Source organism: Eublepharis macularius, chromosome 5 (assembly GCF_028583425.1).
Source record: "Eublepharis macularius isolate TG4126 chromosome 5, MPM_Emac_v1.0, whole genome shotgun sequence".
Taxonomy (NCBI): domain Eukaryota; kingdom Metazoa; phylum Chordata; class Lepidosauria; order Squamata; family Eublepharidae; genus Eublepharis; species Eublepharis macularius.
This window is the reverse complement of record NC_072794.1, coordinates 164,532,787-164,560,268: the sequence shown is the minus strand read 5'-3', so window position 1 is coordinate 164,560,268 and position 27,482 is coordinate 164,532,787. Positions and strand designations below refer to the sequence as shown.

The following is a 27,482-nucleotide window of genomic DNA, read 5'->3' as shown; positions in this document are numbered from 1 at the left end:
TGCCTTTTGACTTTAACTTTCTGTAAATAAACTTTCTATATTACCTTTTGAACCTCAAAAAGAAAAAAACCTTTGTGATGATGCCCAAGTTCATATTTTCATAGTTTGCTGTTCAATCGTGTCCAGGTCATGCTAGGCTGTATTATAAATCAAGAGCCACTTCCCTAAGACTTTCTTCTCTGATTTGAAATGTTGATTGAGATTCTGTGCATGCACAGTTTTCCACCTGAAGCCGGACGTTTTTATGCATACAGAGCTTCTTTAATGTCAACTGCTCGATGAAGTTTGTGTTGATGGCTGCAAGCCCTGTGACCAGATGACCTTACCAAGGAAACTTCTGTGTGACAACCATCTTCTCTGAGGAAGGGAGCCTTGATTCTCAAAATCTTATACCCTGGAAATCTTGTTGGCCTTTCTGGTACTAGTGAACTCTAATCTTCCTCTTCTACTGGAAACCAACGTGGCTGCCCACGCAAAAATTCTCAACATGTATCCATTCCCTGGCTGATAATTTTTACATGATTGTAACCTCCTCGTCAAGATCCAAAACTCTTGCTTGTTCCCAAGTATGTTGGGGGGGCTGATTTTCAAATGGCTACCTGCCATGGCTGGTGCTATTGGATGGATGCTGAGCCAAAGAACACAAATTACAATTAAAGGGGACAATATGACAATGCAAATGTGCACAACAGCACCATCAACACACGTGCCAACAGTTACGAGTCAGAAGACAGAAAGCAGAGATTTCGCTCAATACTCACTGAGTGTCAGATGCGCCCTGCTTATCTGCCATGTATGTCTATTATTCTCTGTACTCTGGGCCTCTGAGAATGTGTAAAGATCTATCTGTGTAACTGTCTGACTATGTAGCCAAGAGTAGCTTATCTTGCAGGTGGCTGCTTTTGCTTTCTCAACTGGCATGGGAAAGTGTCCTTGGAATGCCAACCAGAGTCGTATCTCCCTGAGACATGAAATGACCTCATCCCTGTCTTCCGCTTCCCTACTCCCTCCAACCTCCTAGACCCTGTGTGCCTAAATTCTAATGGTCTTTATTCCAAGGTGGGAATCCTGCCCTATAACGAACATTGCTTTGCCCATTTACGTCACTTCTGCCAGTGCTGTAGTCTGAGTGCTCTAATACTGATGGATCTCTAATAAAGAAACTTTAACTGGACTCTTGAATTGTCTGCAGTGAAGTAACTGGGGATCTAACTGGCAGAGCCTGACACCGAGAAAGCACATCAATATTGAGCTGATTCTGAACCGAGCAAAGGGAAGCTCATCCGTCGCTATTAAAAACACTTCCCTATTGAAGATTAAAGCTCTTTATAGAATCAAGCTTTCTATTTTTCATGCGTTAATCTACAAATATTAGGCTGAGTGTGGAGGGGGAATGTCCTGAGGAGCAAACGGACTTTAAAACAAGCCCCAAAAATCAAACTGGCATTTAAAAGAGTCTTCCAGTTAAATATGGCAATAGAATGATAGATCATAATGAGGCGCTTTGTCTAAGTGAGGACAGCAGATCTCAGGCGGGCAAAAGACTTGAAAGCAAAGGGTGGCAAAGGAGACTGAGTCAGTTCTTCGGTGACTTTTCCGTTGTTCATACTAGTTAATGATGCTAGAAGGAAATAGATAACAGATGCGAGGTAGGGGAAGAAATGACTGAGGATCTAATAAGGCAGCTGTCAATCTGTTCTGCGTAGCAATTTTTAGCACAGAAGATACATGTTGTTAAATAAAGTCTGTTTGAATGACAGCGGCCTTTATCTGATCACTCTTCTCAACAAAGATGGAAGCCTTCTACCACAGAAAGAGCCACTTAAGTTGGAGGAAAGTTTTAAACTTTAGTGAGTGGCATTCTAGGACACAGTCCTCTTTCTCTGCCTCTGCTTTTAAGAAATCATTCCATCCCGTATTTCTGGGGTCTGCAACATGGTACCTGTGGGTGCAATGGCACTCGCTAATACCTTTCCTGCTGCATGCCAAGTGTTTTTGGAAAGTGAGTGGCGCTGGGTGGGACTTTTGCTCAATAAGGCTTCAGATTGGCCATTGGAGGTCTGACTGGCAGGTTTTTAAAAAATTGCTTCATCAACAGTGCCACCACAGCATAAGGATCTTCACGGCTCTACTCTCTGTGTATATGCAATAAATATTTTTAAACAATATGTTCATTTAAAAAGCCATCCTGTGAAACAGAGCTTCTGCCTGAACTGATGGAAGAGTGATTCTTAGAGTTATTCAAAACCTCACTCTCTGACAATTTGTGGTTGCCTAGGGATACCATTCCCCGGGTGGGGACGGGGGTTCCACCCCAAGATTGTTCCTGTGCTTTGCAGTGGGCCAATTTTGGTCCCCAATGGGCTGTTTTTTTGGTTCATTTGAGGTCAAAATTGTTGGAATAGGCGACTCAGCCTGCCTTTGGAGACTGGGGGGCGCTGCATGTCTCTTTGAATGTAATGTATAAGTCTAGCGATCTGCACTCTCTTGTCTAAGGTGGGAATGCCTACTGACTCCTCCTCTCTTGCCTCTGTGCCTCTTGGAAGATTTCCTCTCCCCACATGGTCTTCCAAAGAGGAAGGATGTAAATCTTCCATGCTCCACTATGGAGCTTCTTTTTGTCCACAGACCCACTTCCAGCCTCGCTGCCTACTTTTTCAGACCGTGGCATTAGAATAGGGAATATAACTCTTTAGATTAGGATCTTTCCCTACTTATTACTAGAAGATATTGCTATGGAACAAATCTGCTACAATAAACTGTAAGTTCTATCTTTCTATGATTTTGTCTGAAGATTAATTAATTAATGCATGTTTTTAAGGATTTAAATGCTTCTGACTAAATAAATCTGCTAAGTTACTAAACTAAACCAAACTAAATATATATTCCCAATAAAATCAGCCCACTGCAAAGCACGCATCCCTGTGCTGGTGCAATGATGTCACTTCCTGGATTCAGAGCGGGCCGTAGGAGTGGGGAATCTGACCTGATTCTCCAGAGTAGAGCCCTGCCTCTCTTAACCACTACACCAAACTGGCTCTGCTGTTTACTTATTTTTTTAGATAGTTTTTTTCCTCCCTGCTGTGTGCTGTTTTGAGTCCCTTCACAGAAAAAAGTGGGGTTCAATTAAATAAATAAAAGCATGTCTCTACAGTGGAAGGGACTAGTAAACATCGTCAATTCAAAGGACTATACAAAATAAGCTGCCAAACTCCACAAAGGCCCCCATATTTGTGCTCCCTAAAAAGACCTTCTGACAATAGGGAGAGGACTGGATAAAATAATCCAGCTTGATATCAAAAGGAGGGCCCAGAACTAGCAGGAATTTCTCTGGCTGCTCTTACAGGGGATTCCCCACTTCCCAAGATGTTCCAAAGATCACGTTGGTTAATGGCCTACTGTCCTCAGACTCCAGAAGCTTCACATCCAAGACTGGTTTACTCAAGTTTGTAAAGAACCCTTTTCCTTATACAGCCTAGGGTTGTCAGGCCATGCCTGACTGTCAGGAGGTTTGGGGTGGAGACATGGGGTCATGACATTGCATGTATCATTACTAGATATGGGCACGAACAGCATTACGAACAGAAAAAAACCACGAACAGCCTAATATGCTGTTCTCGAACAAGCTGTTCGTGAGGCCCCATCCTAAATGAACAGGTGGTCATTAAAAGCTTCATTCGTTGCCTTCAGCAGCCATTCGGCAAGCCAGACAGTCTGGCACCTGCTGCAATCAATCCCCTTGGCAACCAGAGGCAAGGAGGGACTGAACTCTGTCTGAACTCCTCCTGACTTTCTCCTGATTTTCCTTCTGGCTTTAACCCTTCAAAGTACTTCCAGCAGAGAGTCCCATTTTTGCCACTGTGCAGAGAAAATGACAGCCAACATGGATCATGCTTTTCCCAGGGTGCAATCTCTCTGAAACTTGGAGGGGTCTTCAGAGGACAGTGAAGACTATGTCCCGTGCAAATTTGGTGGGTATTGGACATTGGGAAGGACAGTTTGTCAGGTGTTTAAAGAGCCCTGCCCATTGAACGTGGCAGGAAAGGGTCCGTTAAACTATCAGCTGGCAGGCGGCAGGAGGGAATCTGCCCCTGCTGCCTGCCAGCTGATAGTTTAAAGGGATATTTAAAGGGCCAGGTAAGTGGGTTTGAGGGGAGGGGGCTAAGTGGGTGGGGTTGGGGGTGGGGTGGGGGGTTCTGGCCCCCACAAACAACAAACAACCAACATGTCTGGGAACAGTTTATGTTCGTCCATGTTCATTGTTCGTGGATGGCACCGAACGATGAACAGGGTGTTTGGGTTTTGTTCCCCGTTTGTGCCCATGTCTAGTCATTACATCACTTCTGGGGGAAACCTGGAAGTGGCAGAGGGTGGCTCTCGTTTTTTCCCCAGAAGTGATGTAACTGTGTAAACGACGATGCCAGGTTTTAAAACATTTTCTCCCACCACTGCTTGCAGCAGCAGTGGGTGATGAGCCTGGGGGTGGGAAATCCCCCGCCCCAACTAGGGGGCTGGCGTACCTAATCCATTTAAACCCAGCAATTCAATTCCAGACCTAAGAACCTATTGGCAAGCTGCTATTTATCCTTTGTTAGCACAGCCAGATCCATTCCCCAGTGCTGGAAATTCTGCCATTGTACCAAAAAACAATTTCCCCCACCTTCCGAGTTTAGTATCCAGTACGCCTGATCTAATCCTACTCTGGATTCCAACTTCATCCTTTCTAGAACTTTCCTACTCTGTGTCTGGTTTTGCATCCAAGCCTGTTTCCCCAACCTTGTGGTTGGCTTGCTTTCTGAGCTACTTAATTGGGTATTCCTTTCCGCTGTCTTCGCCCCCAAATTGGAGCTCCACAGTCTCTTCTCTTCAAGATGAGGCAATACATGTTTTTTACCTGATATCCCTCCATTCAGTCCAATCAGGTAGCAAGCAAGGATAGCACAGCTAGGACTGCATTACTGTCCTGCAATTTTGCCCCCTCTTGCATTTCATTTTTGTAGCCTTGTATGTTGCTAGGGGAATAAAGACGATTGGTTTTTGGAGATTATCTTTCTGTATGTCTGTCTCATTTCCCCTTCCTAATCAGACCACGATTCCAAACTGGGGCCCAGATATACACCAGGATGTTTGACCCAAAAATAATTACCAGGCAACGTGGTCTGACCCTCCATGTGTAGAGGACACATAGCAAATTATTGGCCTGGCACGCATATTGATTTGGGTAACAACCTCCTGTCTGAAGAAATACTACAATCCATTCATCAACTCAAGATTCTGCAGCCTCATTCTGCATGTGCAGACTTCTGCGCATGGGAGGGAAGACAGGGCTAGCTCACAAAAAGTGGAAAAGTGGACCACAAACTTGTACAGGTTGTGTTTTCTGGTCCTTGCACATGGAATGCAAGCAACACAACCTGGAGAATGAAAGGCACGCCCCTCAAATTTAGGGAGGTCTCATGGGTGGCCTTCGTCCCCCCTCTGAAATGCAAGATGCCATCTCTGGAGGATGCTCACAGAAGAAGCACGGTTATAATCAGTAAAAAGGATTGTATGCCCAACAGGTAATTGAAGGGTTTTTTTTTAGGTATGCTCTCCTTCTTCTACAGCAATCTCCATGAAAGAGGACCTGAGTGTTTAGAACAGAGTTCCTCAACATGCAGCCCAGGGGCACCATGGTGCACAGCAGTCCTTCCCTTGGCACCCACTTAGCTTTTCAGAAAGAGGGTGGAGCCATTATAAGGCAGGCTTGTTACCGGCTGTCCTTGTTCAAATTAAAGGCCACTGGAGGATCAGGGTGTGGTTCCATTCTCCCTTCAGGCATTCCTTCTTCCAAAAGGTGTGAGCAGGGATGTATTCCATTCAGCTCTGCCCCCTGAGGCAGCCATTTTTGGATTACCTCTGTCCCTTGTGGCAGCCATTTTGGGACTAGCCCTGCACCCTGTGTCAGCCATTTTGGGACTGGCTCTGCTCCCTGTAGCAGCTAGGGTTGCTGGGTCCCTTAAGTCCCCTGGCAGGAGACTGGGGCGCTGGCACTCTCCTTGTGCTCACCTCTGACTTCTATTTCACGCGTCCGGGAATTGACATCATCACGCAGGTCAAAGGGCAGCCCAGGAGCGTGTGCGTGCTTCCCAAAGGGCTGCATCGCCCCCTATGGGACTGAGTCGGCCTGAAATGGGCCCATTGCGAGGTGCTAGAGTGTGCCATTGCAAGGCATGGAAGCATGCCACAGCAGGGTGCAGGGCACACCATGCTGCCTGGGGTGCACCCACGCCACTGAGGGGGCGCCCCAAGGGGCACACCCCTACTGGCCAGGTAAGTGGAGGGGGGAGGGGGGAGCAGGGGATCCCCTGCCCCTGGAGGGGGAATGGCAAGCCTAGTGGCAGCCATTTTTTGATTACCTCTGCCCCTTGTGGCAGCTATTCTGGTATTGGCTCTGCCCCCTGTGGCAGCCATTTTGGGATTGGCTCTGCCCCCTGTGGCAGCCATTTTCGGATTGGCTCTGCCCTCTGTGGCAGCCATTTTGAGGTGGTATTCACCCCTCTCAAGATTCCAAAGGTGCCTGCAGGCTCAAAAATATTGGGGACCTCTAGCTTAGACCTTTTAAGTCAAACGGATATTCAATGAGCTTACTGCTGCTGAACCACTCCGCGGTCCTCGTGTCCTTGTCAGCTTCCCCAGCATGACGAAGCCAGCGGTTGAGACTTTCTCTGAAGCTCCAAGTGGCTTCTCGGCTATTTTCTTGCAGTCGATATAGAGTTTGACCCTGGAACGGCTCACTGCTACGTGCACCTGCTCAACAGACAAAAATAGCTTCGATGTTCCTCTTCTTGCAGATGGAACATTCATTTCATTCAAACAAAATCCTGAGATTGTTGAACATGGCAAAATATGGCCAGCATGGTCTAAAATGGTGCCAACGTGGCAGACATGAGGGCATACTGGACTTGGAATAAGCACATCCCAACTGAAATCCCTGCCGAAGCCAAGAAGCTTATTGAAGAAATAACTAGCTCTCAGGCAAAGTTCACATAAACAGCCAATATGGTGATAAAACTATTCCCTGAAACATACAGGTGGGAATTGTCTAGTACAATGATTCTCTGTGGGAAATGGAAATTCAGAGCACAGAAAAAAATAGCATATTAAAGAGAAAGCAAGGCTGTATGTTTTGTCCCTAATAGCTGCTCCCACACTGATACTATCTTGCTCAAAACAATCAGTGCTGTTCCAGCCATGGCTGCCTGCAGTTGGAGTCACCAACTTTAGATTGGGAAATTCCTGGAGATTTGGGGGTGAAGCCTGAGGGATGCATGGTTTGGAAAGGGGAGGGACCTCAGTGGGGTATAATGCCATACAGTCCACCCTCCAAAAGCTGCCATTTTCTCCAAGGGAATGGATCCCTGTTTTCTGGAGATCAGTTGTAATTCCAGAAGATCTCCAGGCCCCACCTGGAGGTTGGCAACCCCTGCAGTGTTCAAACCAAGGCTTGCGGCTTTGTTGCAACTTGCAAGGCTGCACAAGTCAGTGGTATAAATTCATTCCAATTAAGCATTTACTTGGGAATAAAGGTAAAGGTAGTCCCCTGTGCAAGCACTGAGTCATTACTGACCCATGGGGGATGTCGCATCATGACGTTTTCTTGGCAGACTTTTGTTATGGGGAGGTTTGCCATCGCCTTCCCCAGTCATCTACACTTTACTCCCAGGAAACTGAGTACTCATTTTACCGACCTCGGAAACATGGAAGGCTGAGTCAACCTTGAGCCGGCTACCTGAACCCGGCTTCCGCCAGGATCGAACTCAGGTTGATCATGGCGAAAACCGGGTACCTGGAAATAGGTACCCTTAAATACAGCAGGAGTCAGTTCTGAGTAAGCTCTCAGGAATTTGCAAAGCAGAGGGAAAGTAAAGGAACATAGTGGAAGAAACAGAGGGTCCCAAAAATACTTTGCAAGAAAAGAAGAGAGATGAGCAGAGAGGATGGAAAGAGAAGAGGGAGGGAGACAGTTGGGCACAGGAGGAGTGCGTGTACCCAGGAACAAATTGGAAAAGAGAGAACAAAGCAATCATCCTCTCTCTGTAAAAGCCTGCCAATTACATCACGCAAGGACCATCGGAGGCAACTCAACTCGAGGGCTATTCAAATAGTAAGATGAGAGCAAATTGGAAGCAATCAGACATTAAATAATTCACAACTGAGAACTGTGCCAGCCAAAGCACTGAGCTTCGTCTCCTGACATCAAGGCAGCTGCCTGAGCCGGGATTAGAGATGGCCTTCCTAGCTCAGACTGGTAGCTTGCAGGAGCCTGGAAGATGTAAAGACAGAGATGCTGTCTTGCCAACTTCCAGGAGGTGGCTGGAGATCTCCCAGAATTACAACTGATCCCCAGGCCATAGAAATCAGTTTCCCTGGAGAAAAGGGGCTGCTTTGGAGGGTGGACTCTATACCCTGCTGGTCAGGTCCCTCCCCTACAGAAACACATCAAATTCTCTGCATCATCAGAGATAACAATGCAGGTGGACAAGCATGGAACAGCTTATTAGGCTGTTCAATGGCCAATATGTCATGTTCATTGAAGCACGTGGGAAAAGAGGAAGGCAGAGAAGTATAACAAGGTGAACTAGTGAATAAAAAAGAGCAAGAGTCCAGTAGCACCTATAAGATTAACAAACTTTGTAGTAGGGTATGAGCTTTTGTGAGTCACAACTCACTTCTTCAGATCGTATCTAGTATCTGAAGAAGTGAGCTGTGACTCACAAAAACTCATACCATACTACAAATTTTGTTAGTCTTTTGGGTGCTACTGGACTCTTGCTCTTTTCTACTGCTACAGACAGACTAACATGGCTACCCATCTTGATCTATATTAGTCAATAAAAAGTAAAGAGTGGCTGCTAATATCAGTCAAAAGCAGGGAGTCTCAGATTTGAGTCCTCATTCAACCATGAAGCACTTTGGGCTTGTCACTCTTTCTCTTTCTCTCAGTCTAACCTACCTCACAGGATTGTTGTATAGATAAAACAGAGGAGGAGATAACCCTGTATGCCACATTGCGCTCCTTGGAGACAGATGGGATAAAAATGTAGTGACTAAATAACTAACTGAGAGGGAAATGCAGTAGAGAACAGCCGATTAGTCCACAGGAAGCATCACAGAATAACAAAGTAGAATCATATTGGTTTCCCCAAATTTTTAAATATTGACAGAATGTTCCATATCTTCTGATGGATATTGAATTCCAATATCTAAAATTAAGAGTGTTAGAATGGAGAGTGCGTGAGGAATGTGTTCAATATTCTCTGTTCAGCTGCCTGTTTAGAGGGAGAGAGCTGCAGCGGGAAACTTCTTTGATCTTCTTGCTGAAGAGCCCCCGAAGAGCGTCCGAAGAATCTCAAGGCTGCCCACAACACAAGACTGTCAAATGCTGGTCCGTGAAATTACCTCTTTGCTGCTTGGTGAAATAATAATTTAGAAAAATCGAGCAATGCCAGATTTTGAAAGGGATTCTTTCTACACCAGCGGGACCTGCATCTGAAATCTAAGTGCCAGAATTTGAAAGTTTTGTAACATTCAAATATTTATGAATGTGTGTTTGAACTTTGCCGTGCATAGCAGGTTTGATATGATAATGATTCTGATATATGGCATGCAGCCCTGACTTGGATAACTGAGGAGAGCCTGATCTCATCAGATCTCAGAAGTTAAGCAGGGTCAGCCTTGGTTAGTAATTGGATGGGAGACCTCCAATGAAGACCAGGGTTGCAGAGGCAGGCAATGGCAAACCTCCTCTGTTAGTCTCTTGCCATAAAACCCCCACCAGGGACTGCCATAAGTCAGCTATGACTTGAGAGCACTGGAGGTCCCTCCCCACCCTATGATTCTATGATTCTACCATGTGACGTGCAAGCTGTGGCAAGATAGGAGGGTTAAGCTAACACTACAAAAGTAAAACAAAATTACATTTATTAATTATTTAATTATAAAGTGTACACAGCAAGAACAATAAAAATTTTACAAGATAAAAGACTGGATATCAGACAACATGGTAAAAACATACATTAAGTGATTCTGCACACGTTGGATAATGCACTTCCAATCCTCTTCTTTATAGATCATTTGGAATGGATTTTTTTGTGTGCAGAACAAAAAATCCACCTCAAACGATTGATAAAGTGCATTGAAAGTGCATTATCCAACGTGTGCAGAATCAGACATAGTTAAAATACATACAGAAGGATGGATCAAATGACTAAAAACAATGTATCCAAATACTAAGTATTAATAAACAATTGAAGGACTGTCTAAAACAAATGGACCATACACGTTTCAGCCGCTAAAAGGTCTTCCTCAGTGGTCAATAAAATATATTGGTAAGCCACACATATCCAGGAGTAATTAAAACCAGTAATAAATTTACTAGAATAAACTGAAAATTAAAAGCCAGGTGTTGCTGTCTGCAGATTACATGATGTGTGGTTACTAAGATTTATACATAAAACCATAGATTGTTTCTCATTTTAACTTCTCCACCACATCTGGCTATTATATTCAATGTTGTTCTGGTGTAAAATAACTCTTATCCCTGGATGTGTGAAGGCTCCATCCAAAGTTGCTATCAAATGATCCATCCTTCTATATGTATTTTAACTCTGTAAGTTTTTACCAAGTTGTCTGATATCCAGACTATTATCTTGTAAAAATTTTATTGTTCTTGCTGCGTACACTTTATAATTAAATAATTAATATATGTAATTTTGTTTTACTTTTGTAGTGTTAGCTTAACCCTCCTATCCTACTCACCTTTTTGGGGTTAAGTTCCCCACTCCCTTTCCCCCCTTTGTTTCCATGCAAGCAGTGGCACTCATTTTCATCCCTCAAGTCAGATACCTGCTTCTCTTGGCCTGCCCCAAAGACCAGAGCATTGCTCACTGCTCAAAACCAAGCCAGTCCCTCGCAAGCAATTCAAATTTCTTCTCAAGAGAATGGTGGCAAGTGATTGTATTCAAATAAGGGTGGAAACACATGTTATAAAGTACCTAACTTTCCATGCACTCCCTTGGACAGTCGCACTTTAATTTGCTCCAGGTGAATACGTTCACATGTTTGATATTAGTTTCTCTTCCACCGCTAAAGGTATCCCAGTTTCCCCAGCTTCCACATTCATTCATTGAAATACAGATCTTGACACTTTCTCACACCTTAAAGGAATGCAAACTGGCAAGTCAAAGGAGCCTACAGGACTTGTCCTTCCAGTGAAAACAGAGCTGAATTGGCGCTCTGCCCTCTGGACTCACTCTCAGATGCAATCACACAAAGGGAGCTCCATGAAAGCGGCATTCACGTGCACCGAGCAAGAACAGCTTGCACATGAATTGAGGACCACACATAAAATCTTGCACTTGAGCATCCCCAGGTAATTCATAACATGTATTTCCACTCTGAAATTACTTGATGTATGCACAGTGTTGGGCACAGGGGATGCCATCGCTCAGTGCTTTGTTTGCAGAAGCACCCCGATTTATTCTGTGGCATCTCCAGTTTTAAAAAATTTCAGGTGCGAAGGCCGGAAAAGGTTTCTGCCGGAGACCATGTAATGCTGCCGCCAGTGACTGGCCAGTGCTAGGAAGACCAACGGTATGACTCAGGAAAAGGCAGGTCTGTAGGTTCAATTAATTATGACGGTTTAATTTTTAATTTACTAAATGGATTAAAGTTTTCTGTTTGCAGATTTTCTGCTTCCTTGCCACACAATTTCTTGGAAACGTTCATGCATACATTTAAATAGATTAGGGAACGCAAACAGGAAGTGATTTAGTAGTTCATGATTATTCTCACCTCCCCCTTTCCATCCATTAGTATTTAAGCACATGCACAAAACCAGAAAAGTTAGTAAACGTCTTCAGGATATTTTTAGAATCATAGCTGAGCAAAAGTATCAACGTCATCTTTCCGATCTTTTGATAAGAACCTTGTGGAAGCTCCCGTAGAAAATCTTCTTCACATCCTGTTGGTCAAAGGTGACTTCTTCGACATCAGCATCATAGTCACGGCTGAAATAGGTCAGGGATTTCTTATTGGCTAGAGGAGAAAAAAACCACAGAACCTCCTTTAATTAAATTACTTAATTTAAAAGGAAATTAAACAAGCAAGATTGATTTTTTCACCGACGGTAGACTATTGAACGGGAGCACATTGAAGTATCAGGATTTTTTTCCCCCAAAGGAAAAAGCTTTGCAAGAATTGAAAACTCAAACAGCACCTCACAAAATGCTATTGCAGAAAGATGATTTTTGTGTGAATTTATCAGGGCACACTAAACCATATACAAGTCATGTACTGAGTCCAGTAGCACCTTTAAGATTAACCAACTTTGCTGTAGCATAAGCTTTTGAGAATCACAGTTCTCTTCGTCAGATGCTTATGCTACAGCAAAGTTGGTTAGTCTTAAAGGTGCTACTGGACTCTTTTCGATTTTGCTACTACAGACTAACATGGCTAACACCTCTGGATCTAAGTCATGTACTGTGGCTTGCCAGGGGTTGCCCCACCTCCAGGCAAGCAGAAAAACGAGAACTCGATGTGGGTTGCTGTACATGGTAGGGCTCAAGGGGGCTGGAATCCAAAATCCAGGGCTGGTCCTTTGGAGAAGAAGCAAATGGGCACCAGGGAAAATATCAGCATCCGCCATCAGGCTCATGGCCTGCCACAGTGGGATTCACTGTCCTAGAGCCTTACGTGGTGCATTCATTGGATTAGGGTAAGCATTTGTGTTTGTTTGACATTGTGTGTAAAGAGTGGCTCTTCCATTAAGGGGATTCCGAGCTACACGCCAAACTAAAACATGCTGCAAGATTCTGCTGCTGAAGAATGATTTCCTGCCGACGATGCAGCCACTTACGGTCAAGCACGATGCCAAGAAGCGGCTGGAAGTCTTCGTCTGTTACCTGCCACACAGCAAAGGCTTCCCTGGGGCTCTCTGGCAGAAGTCGGAGCAGGAAGGCGATGGTGTATTCGTTTGGGATTCCAGAAGTAAAAACTTCACTGGGGGCACAAATGACACACAGAGGATGCCTGAGTAGATTGTAGTCCCTTCTGCACCGGGGACACAATGCCTCACTTTCCCTGAAGTCAAACTGAAAGGCATGGAACCGGCTTGTATGTGGCCGTTCGCACCTCTCTAAAACTCAATATTAAAATCTTTATTTTTGATAGCCAGATATTTGGGCCCCTATATAATACTCCCACTTATGCCAAAGCAAATAAGAATAAAAAGGGAACTTCCCCCATGCTTTTAAACTAGCAATTCATCAATCCTGCACTGGACTTAAATATATATATATATATATATATATATATATATATATATTATAAAAGAGGGGAGAGGGGAGGAATGGAAAGGAGGGGAGGGGGAGTGGCTGGCTAGATGAAAGTAGCCAATCACAATGCAGTGGGTGGGAGAGGGGGAAAGAGGGTGGTACACCAAAGACGGAATAAAGAGCATGTACAGGGAAACAACATAATGCAAAGTGGATTTTTTTTTAAAGAGTTGTGGTATTAATGCTCCCAGGAAAGCCGCGGAAAAGCTGCATAGTGGCCTGAGTGACTACTCATGGTGTCAAATCTGGTGCAGACGGTTATGAAAAAATGCTACAGTGTGCGAACAGAACTGGTGAAATTGACCCTTGCAGACTGAGCTTGTGTTGTAATGATGTTCTAGAGATATTTGCTTGTGGTTATGGTAATAGAATCACAGAATCATAAAGTTGGAAGGGATCTCCAGGGTCATCTAGTCCAACCCCCTGCACAATGCAGGAAATTCTCAAGTATCAGCAAGGTCAGTTTGGCTGTGTAAACAAATAGTTTGCATTGAAACTGGGCCCACTCATCTCACTGAGATCTGGGGCCATTGATCATAACTACTGAGCAGGTTCTATACATGTTCTGTTCAGAGAAGTTCTAACAAGTAGTCAGAGGTCAAGGTGGGGCCAGTAGACAGGCTCCTTATTTCACCCTTCTCTACACTTTTATTGCGGACACCACACTGTCTGAATGGGGTTTATAGCACAAAGACTGGCTTGAAAGACATACAACAGCCAGCACCATAACTAGAGATGAGCAGATTTCTCGTTCCCATCCAATATTGTATTGCAAGCTCACTCTGCACGGGATTGCACTCCTTCATAGCTTCAATTTAACAAGAAGCATTTCCAGTTCCAGAACTGGAGCATGTCCAGTTTTCTCAAGCTTTCAGTTCTTTCAGTTGCAACTTCCGACCCCCCTCCCCATACATTGCTGATGCACACATGCACATTGAGAAAACCCTAGAAATAAACATTGCTGATGCAATGCCTGTGTTGACAAAACGTTGCCAGCAATCATTGCTGATAAGATACTGCAAATAAACTGTCCCGATGTGATTGGCCGATTCCAGACGGCCCTCCCCACCCCGAAACGTCGCGCGTCATCGCACGGAAAACGCGAAATATCGTGTTTTCTCGCGCGATATTTTGCATTTTCTGTGCGACGACGCGCGACATTTCGGGGTGGGGAGGGCCGTCTGGAATCGGCCATTGTGTGCTTGCATTACTTTCACGCTTGTACTGCTTGGGGTAATGCGTTGCATCTGGGGCAATAGCCCGTTCATCCACTCTTGGTTACTCCACTAGGTTTAGATATTGTAGAGCTACATAGGGAAAAGTAGCATAATGGTGTATTCGATAATTCCGATATGATTGATCGGTTGTTACTGTTTTCCATCTCAATCACCATGGCTTTTTGCTTTCTCAAATGACATACCGTCCTTGAGAGTGCTATTTATTTATTTATCTATTTTTGTCTTCTGAAAGGCCAGCAACACGAATGCACCAATGTGAAGTTCTGAACATTTCAATGGAGGAGACCCTGCGGAATCTCACAATTTGGCATTAAGAAGCTTTGCTCCTTCAAACAAGATTAAAATTATCCCTAAGCTCCAGCAATTAAACTTAAAAAGGAAACTACAGCTGTATTTCGGTAATCCAGCCTGTCTTGCTGTGCAACTTGTCACTGATAAAAGAACCTAATGGAATACATGTTGGGCTGTTGTAAATCCCTGATTACGAAGTAGCAACACAAAGTACAAAGTCATGGTACAAAGTCATGGATTAACAAGACCGGCTGAATTGTATGGAGGCTGCACGGGTTGCAATGGACCCGAGATGGTATCATTTGCGCATCTATTTGTGCTTTTCCAACAGCCAGCTGGGGAAATGCATAGGACTTAGGATTGCCAGGTTCCATCTGAGAAATTCTTGGAGAATTTCGGGGTGACCCTGGAGAGGGCAGGGTTTGGAAAAGGGAAGGAACTCAGTGGGTATGATGCCATAGACTCCACCCTCCAAAGCAGCCATTTTCTCCAGGGGAGCTGATCTTTAAGTCCTGGAGATCAGTTGTAATTCTGGGAGCTCTCCAGCTACCACCTGGAGGTTGGCAGCTCTAATTGGACTGGAGCTGTGGAGCTTGCTGAGTGACCTCGGGTTAGTTACTCTCTCTCAGCCTAACCTACCTTACAGGATTGTTGTGAGGGTAAAAAGAAGAAAGAAGCCACTCCAAGCTCCTTGAAAGGAAGATGGGATAAAAATGTACTAGGCAACCTGCGGTTGTCCCAAAGGCACAGGTCACATGACAGGAAGAAGCAAATTCAGAGCCAGAAGTCATGGTTCTTTTCTAGCAATGGTTCCTTTTAGAAGGTGCATGGAAGTTTAGTCACTCTTCTCAAAGCGATTTTAAAGGGAGGTGGTAGGGGAAATGAGAATAGAGGGTCTTATTAAAATGTCATCAGCTGGCAAAGCTCGGTCTGCCTTATCAGATGGCCCACTAGAGGTATGCTTAACAACACCATGAGCAAAAGCATAAATCCTGAGCTTGGAAATTAGCATAACAAAAACAAAAGAGAAGAAAATCAGACCCATCTTGTGAAACATCTCAGTACCCCAACTAGCTCTGCCACATGAATAAGTAGTATGTTTTGAACTTCTGAACTATCCCAAGGCATTTCAGAATCCAATTTCTGGGCCTTTGCACTGAGATGAAACCAACTAAATTAACATCCACAGACTTCATCCTCAGCAGAACTGCTTGGAAAATGTTCTTGAATGAATGAATGTTTATTAGTACAATCCCAGATCAGAAGTTTGGAAAATGTTCAACTTCCATCCGAGTCCAACAGCAAGGAAGTCATGCACACCCCGTGACTTCCTCGGCCGGAGAGAGAATTTCTACCGCTCCCCTGAGCAAATAATAATAATAATTAATAAAACGTGTGTCGTTTATAGCACTTGACAGAGTTCAAAGAACATCACATAGATTCTTACTAATTTTTCTTTCTTGGTTCATCAACCTTGGATTCGGGCTGCACTGAACATTCTCTAAGTTCAACATTTGCTTTGAAGTTAGCGAATCTGACATAGCTGAACAAATTACCAAACAATACTCACCTCACTGAACATTTGCATCGTTTTAAAGTTGTTTGGGGTCCTTGTGTTCCCTGGCTGCTTCTTCTGTTCTTGGTTATTTTCATCCTTCTTGGCCCTCACTCTCTTTGCCCTCATTTGCCCTCACTGCTTTTTATCAGATTGTCACCCGGCAAAATTCAAAGCATCCATATTAACTTTTATTTCTTGAGTATATTATGCAAGTTCAAGGTAATATATATTGTTCTCTCCTCCTTAATTTCATCTTCACAACAATCCTGTGAGGTAGGTTAGGCTGAGAGTGAGTGATTTTGCAATCCTAAACAGAGTTATGACCTTCTAAATCCACAGCCCCAGACAAGTGTAACTCTGCTTAAGATTGCACTGTGGCTGACCCAAGGTCACCCAGAAAGTTTCATGGCAGAGTGGTTCTCAGATCCCAGTCCAACACTCCAACCATTACTAGCTCTTCTAAACAGCCTGGGACTGAGATTCCTTCTCCCATGCTCTCCAGCTAATCAGTTGCAGGTTTTGTTACAAATTTTACTCTTATCTTCCCTGCCCACAAACAGGACCTTCTCTGGTGTGGTTCCTGGTTTGTGGAATACTCTTTGTGATGGACAGGACTAGTGCCAGTTCTGCCTCTCCCAGGGTACAGCCAATGAGAGTTGGAGGAATGCTGGGGCAAGAGTCAGCTGGAATCCACTAAGGCAGTTAGAGAGAAGGGGAGGACAATTTCAGGGTTGCTGGAAGTCAGCAGCAAAGATAATAGCTGCCTGTGGACACCTGTTCTCATATATTGCAACCATCTACTGTTATAAAAGTGTGGGTTACTGAATGCAACTCTTAATATAATATCTATGTGTTTGGATACTTCTCTACATTGTTATATACATCTTGTAAATAAAAGTTATTCTTGTTTCTGTTTTAACTCTGGATGGCTTGAAGTTGTTGGCTGAGGGGAAATAACACACACACTCATGAACATCAAGCATTCTAGTCATGACCAATAGACCTGATTTAACAAAATGATGGCAGTGTATAGAAGAAATAAACCACTGAGCTCTCTTCCTGGGCAGTAGCTAGCTGAGAGGTAGTGAAAATAGAGAGCTAGCTGCCTGACTGGTGGAGTCTCTGGGAAGAGGATAGAGGGGACGTGGAGTGGATTTTGGTCAGGGTTCTTTTCCTGATAAACAGAGGTTAGATAGGTGGCAGGTTGCGAGTGTCCTTAACTGCATGTGAAGCCCCAGACCTGTGCAGGGAGGTTTATAGTGAGAGGCAGTGTGTAAGGGGGCCATCCTTTTCTATGGAAATTTTCTTGGCACCGACTTTATTGGCTTTGGGGTGTTTTTATTTACCTGGACTTTCCCATCCAGGTGGCATGATAACACACTTGGATTGCACTCAAACCAAAAAGAACAAAATAAAGCAGGTCTGAGAAAGAACATGCTGAGGATCCGGAAATACTGATTAAAGCACAACATTGTGGGATGCTCCCCCGAAAATGCTTCCATTTGGAAGCCAAAGTGGGGGAAAATATCTGTATTGAAGCAGCCTTACTTTCTGGGCATTTGCGGTGCTATCCCCAACACATGACATCACCACTATCAAAAACCTTGTAGAGAGCCACAGCCAATCAGATTACATGTCAGTGAAGGCAAGTGAAGAATAAGAAGTAAAAGGCAAGTGAGGGTAAAGAAGGAAAAAGGAATTGGCTTCAAGGATTCGTAAACATCAGGACAATGAAAGGGTGTGGAATGGCACTGAAACAATCTGAATACAATTTATAGTGAATGTTAAAAAGTCTCCAAAAACAAGAGCCACTTTTTGATATGCATAAAAACCATAACATTAGGCATATGTGCTCATCTTAACCGTAGTCAATATTTTTATCCCCATATCGCTTATGTGGGGGGAGGGGGGCTGTAGTTGAGGAATTATGACTTCCTTAAGACCCCATGGTGAGTTCATGGCCTTGTTTATAGACCACTACAGCACATTGGTGCTTAAAATTCAGCATAATATATGCAATCAGATGGAGATTGATTGAGAAGAAGCTTCTATAGCTTAGAGCTACAGTAACATCTTGCAACTGACAATCGAACGTTAGTGCAGTAGTTAGACAGCTAATCAAAACCTTGCACTCCAGCAATGTTTTCGGTCATTACCTTGTTTGGCGTGTCAGTTGGATATCTCTGTAGAGGGTGTAAGTGTGAGTTCCGAGGAAGATGTATGGCTCCATCGCAACTCCTTTAATGGAGGCGTACTCTTTTTCCTTGAGTCCAAAAGCCTCCATCAGGTCAAACCCTGAAATAAGCAGAAAAAAATAATAGGAGGGAGGAGTAGGGGTACTGATCTTCTCAGAAGCATTTGGAAGAGTGGATAGGGAGTGATGGTCATGTGATGTATCCATGGCAGGCAAGGGATCTGAACCCAGGTCTTCTGAATTCAAGTTCAGTTTTTCAACCATGGTATTACACTAAGGTTACCAGGCTGAGCATGGCGGGATGGTTGAGGGCAAGAATATGGTGTGGGGGGGTGCTATGTCAACTGAGTTGCTATGTCATTTGGGGGGAAACCCGGAAGTGACATAGGATAGCCCTAGGAATTGTTGGAAACTCTATGGTAAACCATAGAGTTTCTGGAAATTCCAAGAGCTACCCTACATCACTTCAGGGTTCCCCCCAGAAGTGATGTAGTGACGCAGCAAGTGTTGCCTTTTTTCCCCTAAGACCCTCTTGCTGCTTGGGAGGCCTTGCAACCCTAAATCACACTGGCTTTTCTACAAGCTGGATTGTTTCAAACGAGGAAAATTTTGCAAATCAGTCATGAGAAAATCCTCCACAGAGTGGCTCCGAAACAACATCAGCTTACACACTGCAATGAACTTGCTCGTAAAAAAGAAAATTTAAATGCTCTTTCCCATTTTGGGGTCTTTTTTAACTTTCTCGGTTAACTGCTAACCAAGGGTTGACTGGGTTATGTGGCAAATACATATTCTGCTGCAGAAAATGAAGAAATGTTTTGGGCCTTCAAAGCTTTCTTCATCTTCCCCAGCTCCTCATTAAAGTTCCATGAGTCACTTTCTTGCAGAGATTATAATACAATCTCGCAATCAGCATCCCCCCCCTCCCCTTCATTTATCTAAAATTTATGGAAAGCTGGAGGAGAGGAGTGAGGGAACAAGGAGTGGGGGGAAACAAATTGTATAAATAGTAAAGGGACACACTGCAATATTTTTTCAGTCAATATCCTAATGCCACTCTTTATTCCATCTCCTCATCGTTTCTATCTTTTCTGGCTCAATTGTAATGGTTATCCTGTAGGCAGAAGGGGAATAGGGAGAATTTTGCAGAATTTAAAATGTTCCCAGATTACATTTGGCCTGTCTAAGTACACAAGTACGTCGCGATAAAAACAATGGTGCTGAAAATCATAATATCTCAATTAAAGTTTGCACCAACTGTTAATAATGTTATTGTGCAAAAGTTGGTACTGCAGCTATAAACGTAATAATGTTGAAAACCGGTTTCAAAAGGATGGGGTCAGAAGCAGTTGAGGCAGGCAGCAATTCTGCTTGGGGAATGCTTGCTATTTTTGCAGCCAAGGGGAAAAAAATCACAGAGGAACATTCAAAGCGGAGCTGCTTCCTTGAATTTGCTGGCCAGATTCCTTGTCTATACACGGGCTGAGAAAATGTCCCTCAGCAAGCCTGAAAAAATAAGAGGTTTTGTGGTGGGTCTGAAAAGTTTCCTAAAAGAACCCCTACTCAGTCTTTTGTGTGTGTGTGTGTGTGTGTGTGTGTACATTTTGAGTTTGCTGCTGTTCATATCCCCGATAGATTTGTGGAAGCAATTTTATTTAAGATTCACAGCTTTTTCTTCAGAACAACGCTGACATTGCCCTGTATCCGACCATACGGTTTCAAAGACATAAAGATACTTTATTCTTGGGGGGGGGGCATTTGGGGCTGGCTATTTCCAGCAAATTACAGCCTCTGTCTGCAGCCCACCACCATCCTATCACCCAGGTTTTATTCCTGGGGGTCAGTGGACTTCAGAAATGGCATAAGGGGCAAAATGGAGGTCTGCAGCGAGAGAAGTCAGCAGAAATCTCCACTCCCTCTTCAGAAAACCTATATATTTTTGTCTTCTAAATGTGATTGGTTATAGGACACTTCTGCACAGTTATAGGACGCTTCTGCACGGATCTGGCTGTGTGTTGATGTTATCAAGGGTAAATACAGCTAATTCAGAGCGAGGGCAGAACTTCCCGAAAAGGTGTTTTAGCTTTACCCCTGAACCCATCTCTGTCACCTCTAAGCTGACAAACTCTGTCTCTTAGTCCTTCCTTTCCATGAGCTCTCATATTGAAAAAAGTGGCTTCTACCTGTTAGGTTGCCTGGTGGGAAGTGGGACCAGCGCTTACCCTCTCATCGCTCCCACTGTGTTCCTCGCATCCCTCCTGCACCTGTGCGATGACATCACTTCCTGGGAGTGATGTCATTGCGCAAGTATGAGGGCATGTGTGTGTTTCACAGTGGGCCAATTTGGGCCCTAAACAGGCCCAATTCAGCCTGTTTGGGGCCTAATTCAGCCTGCTGCGAAGCGCGGGAGTGCTCTCAGGGAGCTGGAATGACATCACTCCTAGGAACTGACATAATTGCTACGCCCCTGGAGCATATCCAGGAGACCTGTTCCCACATCTTCTCCCCCCCCCACCAGCCAGGTAAGTGGGGGGAAGGATGGAAACAGGGGATCCCCTGCCCCCACTGGGGGAATGAGAACCCTATTACCTGTGGAAAACAGCTTTTTAAAAAAAAATGAAAAGAAAAAAACAATGTAAAAGATTTGAATAAGTGCACCCCATGGAGTAAAATCATTCGGGAACAGAAGCTTCTAAGAGAAGAGTAGCAGTAGCAGACCATAATTGATTTACATGTGGCTTCTATGTAAAAGAGAAAAGTAGCAATAGCAGATTATAATTGATTTATATGTGGCTTATGACAAAGCACATTGTGCAAAACGGGGCCTAATTTCCAAGCCGGCAAACCTGTTGCCACCTCCAGCTGGGAGTTTGGGAATTCTTCACAACTCCTCGGTTGACATTGGCTTATTGTGCCTTACAATTGAGTGCCTTATATTTGAGTTTCGATAGCAAGAACATTAAACTTCTTTGTACGTAGTCCTGTTCTTCATCTTCATTCCATTAAGTCAGGAACCTACCAAGATTTTTAAATATATATTTACTGTTCCTAGCCTAAGGCTGGTAGGTTGGGTATTCACTGACATAGGCATAGCGTCTCTGCTTTAGCATTCAAAGTGAACACTAGAGCTTCACCCAATGCAATGATATTACTTCTGAGCTGTGTTGGAAGTGACATTATAGAGTCACCAGCAATGCCAATTGACCCTTTCCCCCATTTCTCCAAGAATCTCTTCCCCCCGCCCCGCTGAGTAAGAGTCAGAGGAGGGCAAGAGGTATCCTGCTGAAAATGAGAGTCACCATGCATAGTAGGAGGAGACAATTACATTTGGGCTTTGGTTTTTAATTGTCTTTGAATCTAGTCTCCCTGCATTTCTACCTTCTGTAAAAGTTAATTAAGTAACTGGACTTATGGCTTCCTTGCCCCCCTCCACCCATGCTTGACCTTCATGTTATTAGTTTTCGAGGTGGGGGGGATAAAGACCAGAATCTTGCCTATAGGAGAGTGGGAATATCTACTGCCTCACTGCAATGGTACAATCTTAAGGAAGGTTACCCCCTGCTAAGATGGTGTAATTCTGAGAGCCAGTTTGGTGTAGTGGTTAAGAGCACAGGACTCTAATCTGGAGAGCCGGGTTTGATTCCTCACTCCTCCACTTGAAGCCAGCTGGGTGACCTTGAGTCAGTCACTTAAGAGTGGCAGGACTCTAATCTGGAGAGCTGGGTTTGATTCCCCACTCCTCCACTTGAAGCCAGCTGGGTGACCTTGAGTCAGTCACTTAAGAGTGGCAGGACTCTAATCTGGAGAGCCGGGTTTGATTCCCCACACCTCCACTTGAAGCCAGCTGGGTGACCCTGAGTCAGTCACTTAAGAGTGGCAGGACTCTAATCCGGAGAGCCGAGTTTGATTCCCCACTCCTCCACTTGAAGCCAGCTGGGTGACCTTGAGTCAGTCACTTAAGAGTGGCAGGACTCTAATCCGGAGAGCCAGGTTTGATTCCCCACTCCTCCACTTGAAGCCAGCTGGGTGACCTTGAGTCAGCCACTTAAGAGTGGCAGGACTCTAATCCGGAGAGCCGGGTTTGATTCCCCACTCCTCCACTTGAAGCCAGCTGGGTGACCTTGAGTCAGTCACTTAAGAGTGGCAGGACTCTAATCTGGAGAGCCGGGTTTGATTCCCCACTCCTCCACTTGCAGCCAGCTGGGTGACCCTGAGTCAGTCACTTAAGAGTGGCAGGACTCTAATCCGGAGAGCCGGGTTTGATTCCCCACTCCTCCACTTGAAGCCAGCTGGGTGACCTTGAGACAGCCACTTAAGAGTGGCAGGACTCTAATCCGGAGAGCCGGGTTTGATTCCCCACTCCTCCACTTGAAGCCAGCTGGGTGACCTTGAGTCAGCCACTTAAGAGCAGCAGGACTCTAATCTGGAGAGCCGGGTTTGATTACCCACTCCTCCACTTAAAGCCAGCTGGGTGACCTTGGGCTAGTCACAGTTCTCTGGAGCTCTCTCAGCCCCACCCACCTTACAGGGTGTTTTGTTGTGGGGATAATAGTAGCATACTTTGTAAATCACTCTGAGTGGGCATTAAGTTGTCCTGAAGGGCGGTATATAAATCGAGTGTTGTTGTTGTTGTTGTTGTTATTTATGGTTGCACTATGAATCTTCTTTGAAGCAACCCACACAAAAAGGGTACCTTTGGCTGTGAAAAGAGTGTGACAAAGGGGGTGCGGTCTAAATTTAAGGTGCCAGAACAGGTAAGTTCCTAGATAAAGGTGAGCCATGATCAAGTCCAAAGCTCTGTATAAAAGAGGATGAGTGATCCTTCCCCACCCAAACACATGCTGTAATAAAATGTCAAATCCTTATAAAGTCAAATCATCAGTTAGACTGGGAAAAAAATTATTCTAGGACTGCAGGGCCCTGTGAATTTGCAGCTGTCACTCTTCCCCCAAGCAGGTTTTCTGAAAATTAATTATAATATCTTATCAAATATTAATACAAATATGACTTATTACGATTCATAAAAAGCAAAGACCAAAATTAACGCAAGGTTAAAAAGAACAACACATCTCTAAATGTTACTTTGTTCAAAGACAGGAGAGGAGAATATGTAAGAAAAGGAAAATTTGCACAGAATGTATTTCTCTAATTGTAACAATGGCTATTTTTGTATCAATAATCCTTACTCTATACCACATCCAAAATAAAACACTTCATTATGTTAGCCCGTTCTGTTTTCGACTGGCAGAAGGTTTGCCTTGTATGCAACGTAATTAGAGGGTGAGATTTCTACTAGACATTGCAAGTAGGTTTTAATATAATGAAGTGTTTCATTTTACACTTTGCATAACATAAGGATTAGAAACATAAAAATAGGTTGTTAGTTATTTTACAGTTTGGGCAATCTCATGTGAGCAGTTCATTTCCTTATATATTGCTCTCTTGACTTTCAGCACAGTTTTATACAGAGATGATCTTGTAAATCTTGAGTTATTTTTTCCTTTACTTTTAAAGTTTTTTTAATAAGCTATATTTATGTTAATTTTAATTTTTTTCCAGAAATTACTCCTGGAGGGATGGGAACAGCTTGAGACTTGAAGGGCATTGAATTTTCAGAATATTTTATAACTTCTTGCTACTGGTGAATTCCGGGTGCTGCCGATTAATTCTCCTTACTTTATTTTGTAGGTTCTCAAACCAGGGATACTAAGAGTCTCTTTACATGAGACATCTGACACGTGAAGAACACGTGTCGGGAGATGCAATAGTAGCCAGGAAGGGTAGTTTAAAGAGACAGAGCTGGCGACAGGGCAAAGGCTTTGCTATACACTGGAGCTGTGTGAAGGGGCTGTGAAATGCCAGAAGGGAAGCTTCAGCCCATTATAACCTCTCCAGGTCCACGCCTGACTCTGGAAGGCAGCTCCAGCCCATTTCCATTCCTCGTTGCCCTACGGTTGCGATCCCACACAGTTTTAGACTGGAGAGGTGAAATTGACAGAGCCTTCAGGGAGGCCAAGGTGAAATTAACAAACCCTTTAAGAAGTGATCTCTGCCAGCTCTGTCTTTTTAAACTACACTTCCTGGCTAGTATTGTGTCTCCCTACACTTGAGGAACACGCACCGAGGCATCTCATGTTGTGAGACTCTGAGAGTGGAGCCCAGACAGCTACCCCCCTGTTCTGCCATGGCAACTTGCAAGTAGAGGGAACTATTGGTCTACAGCACCACCACTGGCAGATGACTGGAAGAAGGCACTGCGCCTCCCAGCCCTGCAGAAATCAGGTGACAAGAAGAACCAATAGGATGCAACCTTTTCCTATATAGTTGCTGACTCTGGCCTGGCTCCTTGGTCTAAGCGATATGTAACTCAGATGTGGAGTGAGCCACACATTGACTGCCTCTCCCTGATTATTTGATTGCTGAACTTCCTGCTTGCCACCAGTACTGAACATTCAGTTGCCAGTACTGTAATGGAGCTCCAGTGAGCCCTAAATGCCTATAAACATTCCATAAGAAAAAAATGTAGGGACAGCATAGAACAGCCAGTGAACAATGCAATAGGACTAGGATTACAGAATAAGAGGGCAATGCAAACAATAAACTACCTAAGGCAAAGTATACTATACAGAAAGTTTCAGGTGAGTAGCTGTGTTGGCCTGTAGTAGAAGAGCAAGATTTGGGTCCAGTATCACCTTAGAGACCGACGAGATTTCCTGGGTGCTTTTGAGAGTCAAGCTCCCTTTGTCAGATACAACCTTCAGTAGATTATTGTATCCGACAAAGGGAGTTTGACTCTTGAAAGCTCATACCCGGGAAATCTCGTTGGTCTTTAAGTGCTACGGGGCCCGAATCTTGTTCTTATACAGAACGTGGATTACGAGATAGAAGACAATGCAGTGAAAGCAAGTGGTGCCTACAATACTTATTGCAGTGGACTTTTCCATTATAAATGTGCCCTCTGAGCTGTTCATTTTGCTACAGTCCTCATCTCTTTTTAAAAATACCCTCTTGAACATTATGGTTTTAGACACTCTGCTGGAAAGACAGAAGTGTGGGAGCTTTCTGACCTCCTCAGGCACGGCATTCCACAAGGTGGAAGCCACCACAGAGACTGTTCATGAATGAGCAGCTGTGAATCTGTGGCACCTTCATAGAATCATAGGGTTGGACGGGATCTCCAGGGTCATCTAGTCCACCCCCCTGTACAATGCAGGAAATTCACAACTATCTCCCCCTACATATACCCCCAGTGACCCCTGCTCCATGCCCAGAAGATGGCTAAACACTGTCAGGATCCCTAGCCAATCTGATCTGGGGAAAATTGCTTCCTGACCCCAAAGTGGCAATCAGCATTGCCCTGGGCGTGTAAGAAGGGGCCATGAGAACTAAGCACTGATGTAACCCTTCCTGCCCAACCTCTCATGATCTGCCCAGGTTCACACAAGCAGCATTGCTGTCCAATGGCCATCTAGCCTCTTAATAAGGCTTTGCTCAGATGAGTGAAGCGTCCACTGTGAGCCAGCCTTTTACAGAAAGACAGCCAAGCTACAAGTGACACCTTACACAGGTTGGACTCTTGTCAGCTTCCCTCAAGTTCTGATGGGAAATGTAGGCATCCTGGTTTTACAGCTTGGCTCTCCATTACAGCTGCAAGACCAGGATGCCTACATTTCCCATCAAAACTTGCGGGAAGCTGACAAGTGTCCAACCTGTGTCAGGCATCACTTGTAGCTTGGCTCTCATTCTTTGTTGACAAATGTGCAGGTGGAGTAGGTAGGAAGCAAGAATAAATACAGACAGTGTTAGACTGGGAACTGATTTTGTCCAGCAAAAAATGGTCCCCTTCTCCAGTTGGACTCAAGTTGACCGCTCCTTCTTTCCCCTTCTCTCATCCTTATCATCCAAGATTTTTTTTTCTGATTTAAAGTACGAAACCAGGCCTTGTCTTACGTTTTTAAGTCATTTTCAGTACCTAGATCTGAGATTCCTGCCTTCATCGCCATTCCTGATCAAGTCCTAGCTATCCAAAGCCCTAAAACAAGAAACCATTTTGCATGATTACGTAGCACAGCCACAGCCATACCTTGTAAAGAGCCTTCCGTGGAGTCGAGAGCAGGGCAGTCTGCAGAACAAAATGAGACAGCAAGGGGCAGAGGGAGTTATAAAAACTATTAATACTATAATCGCCATGTGATGACCATAGTAAACCGCCCCCAAAGTACATGCAAAGATAAGTTTCACACATTCTAATAGACTTTCGTGTTTCATTTTAACACTCAGACAGGGGCAGATTGGCCATTTAACTTATCGAGAAATTTCCCAGTGGGCCCCAGAGGGCCGCTGGTGGCCAGAAACGAACATAACTGAGCTCTAGCAACTCTGCCAAAGCTTTTGGGGCCACTCGGCTCAGACCCTTCATTGGCAATGGTAATTGGTTCACCAATCGTTTTTTCCCACTCTGCTGCCAGCTTTCAGGAGGGAGCAACGGGCGAGTTAATTACCCATTGTTTGCAACGCTTAGCTGGGTGACCTCTGTAAAGCTGGCTTGTAGCACCGCAGGAGCTACGCAGCTTAGCTTACGCCAGGGCCGTTTTCACTTCCCAGTCCGCTCCTGCACTCAAAAAAGCCCCTGTGCATATTTATTTACTGTTTGCTGATAGACTTTTACCGCTGGTGGGATTTCTGTGTGACGAACACATTTTCCTCACAGATAGTTTATTGTTCTGAAGATCCAAAATATACTTTAAAGCCCATATCTGTATGCGTAACTTTCCTCAGCTGCCCCAGAGTTGTTTCAGATCAGGGAAATGATGGGGATAGACTTA

The 27,482-nt window shown here is 44.4% G+C and overlaps 1 protein-coding gene across 1 annotated transcript in view; it reads right to left on the bottom strand.

Annotated features, from left to right (window-relative positions):
- The window catches only part of COL20A1 (collagen type XX alpha 1 chain), a 156,038-nt gene that overhangs the window by 57,077 nt on the left and 71,479 nt on the right, over positions 1-27,482 (bottom strand). The window contains exons 21-25 of the mRNA XM_054980462.1: positions 26,741-26,779; positions 18,620-18,758; positions 12,899-13,041; positions 11,969-12,078; positions 6,631-6,789 (exon numbers count right to left, since the gene is read on the bottom strand). Coding sequence (XP_054836437.1) covers positions 6,631-6,789; positions 11,969-12,078; positions 12,899-13,041; positions 18,620-18,758; positions 26,741-26,779 — 590 coding nt within the window. The remainder of the gene's footprint in view (positions 1-6,630; positions 6,790-11,968; positions 12,079-12,898; positions 13,042-18,619; positions 18,759-26,740; positions 26,780-27,482) is intronic.